We start from the raw sequence: 11,345 nt of genomic DNA on the forward strand, positions 1-11,345 counted from the left end.
ATATAGAACAATAAATCTGTAAAATAACAGGAAAAAGTGCTGCCAGTTTATTACAAGGTTTTTGTAGCGTAATATACAACACCAACCCAGACTCTCTCTCTCTCTCACTGCAAACTATTAAAATGTTCACAAAAGTCACTTTTTCCTACTTTTTTAAAGTTAAAAGTTGTTGGAAGTAAGATTGAAGTCTCATAATGCAATTCAAAAGCAGAAATAAGTGGGGAAAAACTAACAGGTTACAGTTTTTTTATTTTTAAGTATACATGAATAATAATAATGATATCTGAAGGAGCCGATGATCCCAGAGACGGGAGTAATCATGAATATAACACAAATTAACTACATGGAAATATTTTATTTACAATATTTGCTTAAGAAAAAAAAAGTTTGACCAGTCGCTTACAACAGTGTTTCTCAACCACGTTCCTAGAGGACGACCAGCTCTGCACATTTTTCATGTCTCCTCAACCAAACACACCTGATTCAGAGACTGAAAGAGAGGCCTGAAACGGATGAAACAAAGGAGACATCCAAAACATGCAGTGCTGGTAGTCCTCCAGGAACGTGGTTGAGAAGCACTGGCTAACAATATACTTTGCTGACCATCTGTAAGCGTACGTAATTACAATGTGTAATACAATTAAACCAATAGAAAAGCAGCAAATGATCAATCCTGTGTTCAAACACACACTGAAAATAAATGATTCATTAGATTTACTTTGTTTTTTTTAATGTAAGCAGTTGTAAACAATTGATTTAGGCTGAATTGAAACAAATTCAATTTAATAATGTTGAATCTGATTTGTTTGTTTAAATTCAGCACATAAATTGTTTGCAACTTCTTACATCAAAAAAAGTAAATCTAATCTATCAGTGCATTTCAGTTCAGCGATGCGCATGGAATCATCCTTTTAATACAAGTCTCAGAAATGATTGATAATTATCTTTTTAAATCTTATTAAAACAAACAAACTCTATTATCTGAAATTATTTTTAAAAATATCATGAAAAAGCTAGTTTTTCTCTCTCTCTCACTAGTTTGGATTTGTTCACTTCCAAAATGAAAAGACAGAGTAAAAAATGCAGGGTTCCACACAATTCATTCAGGTTGCCCCAACACAAATGGATTAACAAATTTAACTGGATTGAACAAAAAACAATGAAGTTCTCCCAATAAATCTGAAGAATTGCATTGTTTAAGCTCATTTTGCATGAGTAGTTTCAACAAGCAGCAAAATCATCTTTTTGAGAGTCGTTTTAATCTAAATAGTTTATTTCTCTCCTCCTTTAGTCAAGAAAAAAAAAGTGTTTTAATGGAAAACATGCAGGATTTTTCCTTCATAATCCCTTTAACAGACATCATAACCACCTTACATTTTGTCCATGAGTTATCTTTAAAACAAATAAATTGTATACTTTCATTCTGGAAGTGAACTACTCCTTTACATTAGCATTGTGTTCCCCAGAAGTGAGATGAGAATGAGACGTAAAAGGCACACAGTGTGAGGGGTCAGACGAGCAGTCTCTCGATGGCCATCTGCACACTCTGGATCTGCGGTTTGAGCTGCGAGCCCTCTTTAATGGTGACGGAGGTGGCGATGACGGGCCGCGAGACCCCGCACGCCCGACCCAGCGCCTGCTTGGAGCGCACAAACACATACGGGACGTTCTTGTCCTCGCACAGCAGCGGCAGATGGAGGATGATCTCCAGCGGCTCTGCGTCGGCCGCCATCACGATGAACTCTGAGATTCCCCGGTTCAGGGTTTTAGTGGCTGAAATAGACAAGAACAAACATGTTGTGCCCTCTATGATCTGTAATGTAAATTAAACACCGTTCTTTAAAAGGGAACCCTTGGTATCAATTAGGGTTGGGTATCGCTTGGGGTTATTTCGATCCTTTTAAAGGTGCCAAAACGGTGCCTGAACCGATATTTTTGAGCCACAAAATTAAGGTGGATGACTCTAGAAAAAGCTTTTATTTGACAAAAAAAATATTTTTAATCATTTAAATTTACATTTAGTCATTTAGCAGACGCTTTTATCCAAAGCGACTTACAAATGAGGACAAGGAAGCAATTTACACAACTATAAGAGCAACAATGAATAAGTGCTGTAAGCAAGTTTCAGGTCTGTAAAGTCTAAGAAGGAAAGTATTAGTAATGTATTTTTTTTTTTTTGAGTACAGTTAGTGGTATATCCAGAGGCAATTGCAGATTAGGAAGTGAAATGGAGACTAAATAGACAGCGAGTGACTCTGCCGTTCTGATGCAGTTCGGGAGTTCATTCCACCAACTGGACAGCTTGACCGCAAGCATTCACGAAAGTGATTTCTTCCCTCTTTGGGATGGAACCACGAGGCGACGTTCATTCACAGAACGCAAGTTTCTTGAGGGCACATACATCTGCAGAAGTGAGAGCAGATAAGAAGGAGCAAAGCCAGAAGTGGCTTTGTAGGCAAACATCAGAGCTTTGAATTTGATGCGAGCAGCAACTGGCAGCCAGTGCAAACGGATGAGCAGCGGAGTGACATGTGCTCTTTTAGGTTCATTGAAGACCACTCGTGCTGCTGCATTCTGGATCATACTTTAAATAAAGTTTAAAGTATACACAGGGGTGGATTGATTGATTTGGGGACCCTAACTAATTCCAGCAAAGGAGCATTACACTGCAGATCTTGATGGTCAATTCCGATATTGTGACTGTATTCGATTATTTTGATGACCTGCTTACATCTTTTTTAAAAGTGTCTCATATTCGATCATCTGCATTTACACAGCACACGGCAAAGGCGCAATGACTAGGGAAAAAAAAAAAAGAGTGAGCGCTGACTAGCAGCTGATGATAAAAGAGTGCCATGTCCATGGCGTGATTTATGCATGTGATGTATGCACTAGTTTTATATTAGTTTATATTGGTTACGTGGCGAACATTGCGCTCTCGCGCTCTCGTGTTTAAATACCTACGCTATAAGACAATCTAAAAGCTGTTTAAATCCTCGTGTATGAGTTTTAAGGTTTGCGACTCTGCTGAAGTCTGTTCTGAAATGAAAGTGTCAAACATCGAAATATCAAGCCAATTCCACGCGTGTTCAATACGAAAAGGTCTGGAGAGGGTATTCTCCAATGCCAAAAATATTAGTAATTTATTAGATACAAATGAATAATTCGATGACAGAGCTCTGGGTTACGTTACCCCAATGCAATACAAGAATTACATGCAAGAGGTTCGCAACTATCATACATCTCCTTGACTCCACCATATATATATACACAACTGATATTAACAGGTGGAGTTTTGGTTTAGCATCACTTATCATTCATTCTGCAGTTCTTTAAGTATTGCACACAGACATACTTCCTCTTTCTGCAACCCTTCTTCTCTGCATACCTGAACAATTATGTGCATCTTTAATATATTTCACAACTTCTACAAGCATCATGCTCCTTGTCACATGTCTAGACTTCGTATTAGACAGAAGGCTGGAACAAGGGCCCCCGTACTACATTTATTCTTATTCTGCTATTTCCCTCTTGTCAGCAGGTCCTTCTAAAAAGTATGCAACCGAGTAAGAAAGAAGAAGTGTGCCTGGTAAAAATATGGCATCATACAAAAGAAAAAGATGGATTAATCTGTTGCTAGTCTAAACATTTTTCTAATAAAAAATAAAGACACAAAAGTAATAAAAAATAAATTACTTTGTCTACACATAATAATAAACGTTTACAAAGTGATGTAATACTTTTGAAAATCACAATCGCAAGCTATTTATAAATGCCTAATATCTGATGGCCAGAAAGTGATTCATTTTTAATAAATTGTTACAATTTAGGTATTTGTGATGCAGCAAAGACTGTCGTGTACACTATGATTTTATATAAAATCCACTTCAAGGTGTGATGGGACTAAAAAGTGGTCATAAACAAACATTTTCTCAATTCAAATGAGTGTGGGCTTGGACCCGGAAACAATATTTTATACATCGCAACTTAACAAGCAGATACATCAATTCATAATTTATACATTTTAATTTAATTAATATTTATTTTGATCATTTGTTTGTTAGCATGAATTAAAGTTTTGCAATATGCTATTAACATTACATTATCTTACAGCTAACCTGTGGAAAGGCTGTCAACAAAATCAGGGAAGACCTTTTTTATAGGCTTGGGCTTGACTACGTTTACATGGACATCAGTAATGTAATAATTTGCCTTAATCTGAATAAAACAAGGAGTTACAGTGGCACAATGGGTAGCACGTTCGCCTCACAGCAAAAAGGTCGCTGGTTCGAGCCTTAGTTGGTTCAGTTGGCATTTCTGTGTGGAGTTATGATGTTCTCCCCGTGTTGGCATGGGTTTCCTCCAGGTGCTCCGGTTTCCCCCACAAGCCCAAACACGTGTTATAGGTGAATTGGGTAGGCTAAATTGTCGTAGTGTATGTGTGTGAATGAGTGTGTATGGGTGTTTCCCAGTGATTGGGTTTGCAGCTGGAAGGGCATCCACTGCGTAATACTTGTGCTGGTTAAGTTGGCGTTAAAGAGTATTGAGTGCTGAATTACCTTCGTTGGCCCCTTTCCTCAGCTGTTTGTAATTGGCTGCCTGCTGCACCAGATCCAGGATGGTTTTGCTGAGGGTGGCATCAGCCAGAGGGTACGCTTTAGGGTTCACGTCAGATTCAGCCTGAGGAGAACAGCACTTGATCAGTCATGGTGAACATATCTTATAAACACTATCAAGGCCTGAACCATAAAGATTAGCCAGTTAAAGTACACATGAAATCAAAACTAGCAATATTGATTTTGTTAGCTCGCATGGCTAGTTTTGTGGTGAACAATTCATCTGTGCATGTCATTAAAATATATGTATAATAATTGTTTGCCTTTGTGATGTAAAATTTAAATCTGAAAATGCACTTCCTGTTTGTTTTCTCAGATTATGTCTGTCTGAGGTATTGGGTGTGGCTAACATACTTAACCACGCCCCTCCAGCTGTCAGTGACAACAATCAGAAACGGTGAGGTGGAGTCTGTTAGGTTGTAATAACTCTCCTGAAACCTTTTCCAGATCTATCTGAATGAAATGCCTACTTTACTATATCCAATAAGATTACAGCAGAAAAACAAGCCACGCCCACTGTTTCCTCATTTAATATTCAACATTTAATACTTCTCTAGGAACTGCATCACAATATGAAACAAAAAAACAAATAAACCTGTTGCAGCTTCTGGTTCATTCGGACTATAAGTTTTAGTTTAGTTTGCACCAATTCTGTTTTTTCAGTACCAGTTTTGTCAACTCAAAACTAATGTGGTAATTTGGAATTTGTTAAGCCAAATATAGGCTGAATCCAAGCAGCAACCTCCCGCTCTTCCTCGAAGCTAATACGGAAGTAAATGAAACTGCAATTCATCAAAATTCCACTAGGCCTGTCTCCAAAATTGAGTAGATTTCTATTGACCCCGATATTAAAATGGCCAACTTTACAGCAAAAAAAAAAAAAAAAGTGTTTACAGCCCGGTTAAAAGAACGATTTTGGTTGATATAGCTAGAATGACCCTTCATGACAATTGTAGGGGAGAGGGGTGAATTTTTTATAAGTCATCCGTTTCCTTTATATCATATTTAATTGTGAGACATTATTAAATTCTTAAGTAACTGTTTTCTCATTGAATGTGGTTTCAACTTGAACCTATTCCAGTGATTCTAGGCTGAATTTTCAAAATCATTACTGCAGTCTTCAGTGTCATGTGATTCTGATTAGACAATGGTTTTACAACAAATCAGGCATAAAACAAAACATAAAATAATAATAACAATAATTCTTTAATTTATTGTACAGCAGTCCACATTTGAAGTTCAAAGTTGCCTTAAAATAATAACAAGAATTGTTAAATATACATTTAAGTTTAAAGACAACATTGATCAAAGGTTTATTCCACTTTAAATGTGGACTACTTTAGTTATAACATGGTGATTAAATTGATATTAGAACAAATGGACGTCTAAATAACTTTAGTGCACATAGACGTCAACATAATAGACATCAACATTTTTCTAAATATCTTCTTTTGAGTTTAACAGAAACAGCAAGTCCCACACATGTATGAAACAGCTGCAAGCTGAGAAAATGTACAGTTTTCATAATAAAAAATTAACAACTCCTAAAAATTTGAACTTAAATTTTGGGTAACATCCTTAATTGTAATAATGTTGTTATGAAAGCAAAGTCTGATTGGCTCATGAAAATACACAGCTTGATATATATAGAGGTAAAGTTGGTTTTATATTGGGATATTCAGACTTTCTGCTTAATAATATAATTTGAGAAAGGTCTTCTTTGCAAATTCTAAATAGGGAAATCATATTAGCAGCCAATGACTAACGTTATCAAAGAACAACATTGTTCACAGTGAATTGCAGAGTGCTAATGTTGTTTAAAAGTCATAATTGCATGCTAATTCCTATCGAAAATTCAAAGTAACATGGTAAACAATATAGAGACTTCTAAACGAACAAATGTGTGAATATAAAACCAACTTTACCTCTATTTTCATAATTACCTAATTTGCATGTAAGTTACACACATGTAGATCTATATCCAAAACACGTGTATCTATATGAATTTCATTACACTTTAAATAAAGTAATGGATTTAGCTGAAGCCTTTGCTAGACCACATCATAAAAAAAATAATAAAATAAATCAATAATCTGTGTATTATTTAGAAACTATGAGTGTAACAGAAAACAGCAGCACGTGTTGAGTGGAAACACACACCACAGTCAATGAGAATGCAGACCATAGCCCAAGCATTAGTTTAAAACTATTATAATGCGTATGTATTTACCATTTCTTCGAGCTGTGGTTCAGATAAGTTATGAGTGTGATAAACTGGTCCTCTCGGCGTGTGCTTCACGGAGGACAAACAGACCGCGGCGGGTTTAAAAGTATGATTCGTTTACTGAACGTTTAATGCGTGTGTGTGCTCTGAAATACGACGCTCAGTTTTGACGTCAGTAAAATGAGACAGCGGATTTGGGTGAAAAACGGTGAAGGATACAGCTGCAGATACGCACATAATAATTTTTGGGACGCTGTAAAACAGTAATTAATATTTTTACATTACTATGATGTTTTGGTTTAGGGTTAGGGAAAGGATTAGACGTTATTAAAATGCAATTAATGGGTAAATTAATAAATGTTATAAACATTGATCGTTAACTTCCGTTCGCGGCTGTATCCCTTCTAGCAAGAACATGGGAGAACCATTTAAAGGGATAGTTCACTCAAATAAGAAAACGTCATACTTTATTCACCTTTTACTTGTTTGAAATCTTTGAGTTTATTTCTTCTGTTAAACACAAAATGAGATATTTGAAGAAAGCTGGAAATGTGACTTCTATAGTTTTTGTTTTACCTATGGAAGTCAATGGTTACAGGTTTTCAGCTTTCTCCAGAATATATTATTTTGTGTTGAACAGAATAAAGAATCTCATAAAGGATTGGAACCACTTCATGGAGAGTAAATAGTCGGTACATTTAAATTCATATTCATTGTAATAATGTAAAATTAATGTATCATTTTAATCCTTGTCACTTTGAACCAGTGACATTACACACTAACTTCGCTATGAATTCACATATTATATTTACCGTCTGTCTTTAACCTTTCATTTATGGATAAGAAAATTAGTATAAAATAAATTAATTTAATAAAAACATGCAGTAGCCAAACATTCATTCATTTTCTTTCGGCTTAATCCCTTTATTCATCAGGGGTCGCCACAGCGGAATGAACCGCCAACTTATTTAACATATATTTTACACATTGAATGCCTTTCCAGCTTTAACCCAGTACTGGGAAACACCCATACACTCTCACATGCACACACTATGGCCAAATTAGTGTATTCAATTCACCTGTACCGCATGTCTTTGGACTGTGGGAGAAACCAAAACACCTAGAGGATACCCACGCAAACACGGAGAACATGCAAACTCAGCCGGGGCTCCAACCAGCAACCTTCTTGCTGTGAGGCAAAAGTGCTAACCACTGAGCCACCATGTCACCCCCTGTAGCCAAACATTTCTTATAAAAGTAGTCTTAAACATTGGCTGTTCATTCATGTTTTGTTAATATTATATTTTTTATATAAAATTTTGGCTTAAGCATTGTACAACAATAATGTTGACAATATAGTGGAACAATATTAGAAGCTTTTTAGAGTCTTTTTGCTTTTCTTTAACAAGTTAAGGGTTTCACGGTGGCGCAGTGGGTAGCACGATCGCCTCACAGCAAGGTCACTGGTTCCAGTCCCGTCTGGGTCAGATGGCATTTCTGTGTGGAGTTTGCATGTTCTCCACGTGTTTGCGTGGGTTTCCTCCGGGTGCAAGTCCTAAGGCATGTACTATAGGTGAATTAGGTAAATTGGCTATAGTTTATGTGTGTGAATGCAAGAGTGTATGGGTGTTTTCCAGTGTTGGGTGGTGACTGGAAGGGCAACTGCGGCGTAAAAACATATGCTGGAAAAGTTGGTGGTTCATTCCGCTGTGGCGACCCCTGGTTAGTGAAGGAACCAAGCCGAAAATGAAGTTAACAATCAAATAAATGTGTCTGAAGTCAATTAGAACCATCCTTATTAATGATCAAGGTTTTATAAATACTTTATAATTTATTCAAAATGCTTTTTTCACATCTAATGGGGTATGAAATGTTAATTTAATCATAATTTTACTCACCATTCACTTGGTTCCACTCCTTTATGAGTTCTGATGAACGCAAAAGAAGACATTTTGAAGAATGCTGAAAACCTGGAACCACTGACTTCCATATTTAGATATGGTTACAGATTTTTCAGCTTTCTTCAACATATCTTATCTTGTGTTCAGCAGAAGAAAGAAACCAATAACTACTTGAGGGTCAAAGTACATTGTAACTTTAGGGTGAACTGTCCCTTTAATAAAACACAGCTTCCGGTCTATCCATATATGGTGTGTTGTTGTGGCGCGCGGGATTGTGGGTAGGTCTTCGGAATCGGCCATAACTGTCTTTCACAGCAGCGGCTGAAGGAGAGAAACGGAGTCATGATGACGGGCTTCAGAGGTTTCACTCATCTCTCCGTGAGTCTCTTTCTCTCAGTCTGCATCACTCTTTCCTCTCCACCAAAACGGCCAGTTTGAGAGACACCAGAGCTTTCAGGGCCGCAGTACACCTCTAATTGTAGCGCCGCATGCTAATGTCACTCATATACTGTCATTCCTGAACAGCTGTGAGTGTGCAGCCGCTGAACTGGAGAAACATGAATGAATAAAGCTCCGGTTCTGGGAGTGTTCGCTGTTTATGTGTTTCCCGAGGGTTTTTCACTGCTTGGTTTGTGAATCACTTGTGATCTAGTGTTTGAGTGATGAAGGTCATGATGGGACACAAACACCTGAGACCTTTAACCTGGTTTCTATCACCTGTGAATGAGAATTTAATCGCAGAGACTGTCTAATCAATCACAGTGGAAAACCTGGGAATGTCAGGGACTTTTAAAATAGCATTAGTCAGATATGGAAAAGTTTTAAAGATTAATTAATATATAAATAACTTACAAAACGGTTTGCAGGGAAAACAAACAGCTATACAGCATCCAGAAGGGTTGTTATCACAGAAAGAGTGTCTGTGGTCTTATTAGAGCACTGTTTTATGATTTTTTCTGCATGTACAACTCTCTTGGATGTTGTTTATCCTGCTTATTACACTGCTACTAGTCACAAAACATAAATGTTTGATACAAAACATTGTTCTGAGCCATAATGGTTTATTAATTCTTTAATTAAACGCAAAACGGACAGAAACAAACACAGCTGAATGATGGAGTATACACTAACCTGCTAATTATTCAGTCACAAGATGGTGCCAAACAGTCAAAAACGCAAAGCTGACATTAATAAAACTGATTTAGTGGAGCATAGACTAAAGCCTGATTTATACTTCTGCGTCAAGTGACCGGCGTGACCCACGGCGCATGCAACGCGCGCGGCTGTGCATTTATACTTCTGCGCGCTGTCTCTGTCGGTCTGTATTAACACTTCCGAAACGCTAGTTGGCAGTGAGGTGTAAATGTTCCTCTGTGTCGAGTTTCTTCTCTGGTTTTTAGCTTTTCCTGAACACCTCCGGGATGTACAAGTGGCTCAAACTTGCTCATTTTGAGGCAGGAACCGGTGGACGTGCAGCAGCTTTAACTATGAGGTAAACACAAAACAAAACTTTCCATCCGGAGCTCCTTCACGGGACTCCACACTTGTAAACAATCGCTCGTGCCATTCGCGCGGCTCTCGGTCCCGCCCAGACTCGTCAGCGCTACCAAGCCGACCAATCACAGAGCTTACACTACGCGTCGTTGCGACGTGTAGTTACATTTTTTTGAGAGGTGCACGTCAGTGCCGGCGACGGCCACGGCCAAGGGCTATGCGTCAGCGTTGTAGCATACGCCGGTGTTTGACGCAGAAGTATAAATCAGCCTTAACCCAGGGATTCTCAACTGGTGGGCCTCAGCGATCCTGCAGGTGGGCCATGAGGTAGCTCAAAATTAACTCTCAATGTTGTACCGTAATTTTTTGGATCTCATTATTAATATGCTATATTAAAATGGTCGAAGTAATGCTTTTCTCCTGTTTACTGATTCGTTACGTCAAACTCGGTGCAAAAACAGCCTCATGATCGTGTCTGCATCTAGTACACATTACGCCTGTTTCACACAGCACGCGAGAGCAGCACACAGGCAGAATATTTGCTGCGCGCATGCATTGTCCAGTACATACACTCCGCGCTGATGCGCTGCTTAGTATGAAAGCTCTAATCTGTTAAACATGGATGCCGAAAAACACACGCGGCTTTCACGTGCGATGTAAAATAGGCTTAAGGCTGTTCATTCACAAACTATGCATGAAGTAAAAGTCTCTAGCTGCGTCCCAAATCGCATACTTATGCACTATTTTACGCCTTTTTGTTGTATAAATAGTGTAAGTAGTGTGTTCACACTGACAGCTCTAAAAATAATAAGTGCACTTTAATTACCCGGATGAGGCACTCATTCAGCCGCTAAAATGAAGTGTGTAATGATGGACACTTCACGCACTCAACGACCGCAGGTTTGCTTACGTAGCGGAAGAGGCGGAGCTATCGGACGCACATGTTGGATAACTTTTTTTTTTGATGGTGAAAGCAAAATTCTCTTACGAGATTGATTATAGCGCCTCCCAATGGTGAATGCGGCAATACTCACGGCAGGTATTATTTGATAATTCGGTTGTTTGTTTCACTGATTTGGCAACCGTCAATCGTCATCAGGGAAACGGTTT

General features: G+C 38.1%; 2 protein-coding genes across 3 annotated transcripts in view; one reads left to right on the plus strand and one right to left on the minus strand.

Moving 5' to 3' along the window:
- Positions 1–229: 229 nt before the first annotated feature.
- Positions 230–7,018, minus strand: snu13a (SNU13 homolog, small nuclear ribonucleoprotein a (U4/U6.U5)). Its single transcript, NM_200312.2, has 3 exons — positions 6,847–7,018; positions 4,560–4,680; positions 230–1,773 (listed from the first exon to the last, which is right to left on the minus strand). The coding sequence occupies exons 1-3, from the start codon at positions 6,847–6,849 to the stop codon at positions 1,511–1,513; spliced, it is 387 nt and encodes a 128-aa protein (NP_956606.1). The 5' UTR covers positions 6,850–7,018; the 3' UTR covers positions 230–1,510.
- A 1,991-nt stretch (positions 7,019–9,009) lies between these two features.
- The window catches only part of uqcrc2a (ubiquinol-cytochrome c reductase core protein 2a), a 17,974-nt gene continuing 15,638 nt past the window's right edge, over positions 9,010–11,345 (plus strand). Inside the window, 1 exon segment of one of the 2 annotated variants that reach the window (NM_001002657.3) lies at positions 9,010–9,119. In NM_001002657.3, the coding sequence (NP_001002657.2) occupies positions 9,084–9,119 (36 nt within the window). In that variant the 5' untranslated portion in view covers positions 9,010–9,083. 2 annotated transcript variants of the gene reach the window in all.

This window comes from Danio rerio, chromosome 3 (genome assembly GCF_052040795.2).
Source record: "Danio rerio strain M-AB ecotype USA chromosome 3, GRCz13ab, whole genome shotgun sequence".
Lineage (NCBI taxonomy): Eukaryota > Metazoa > Chordata > Actinopteri > Cypriniformes > Danionidae > Danio > Danio rerio.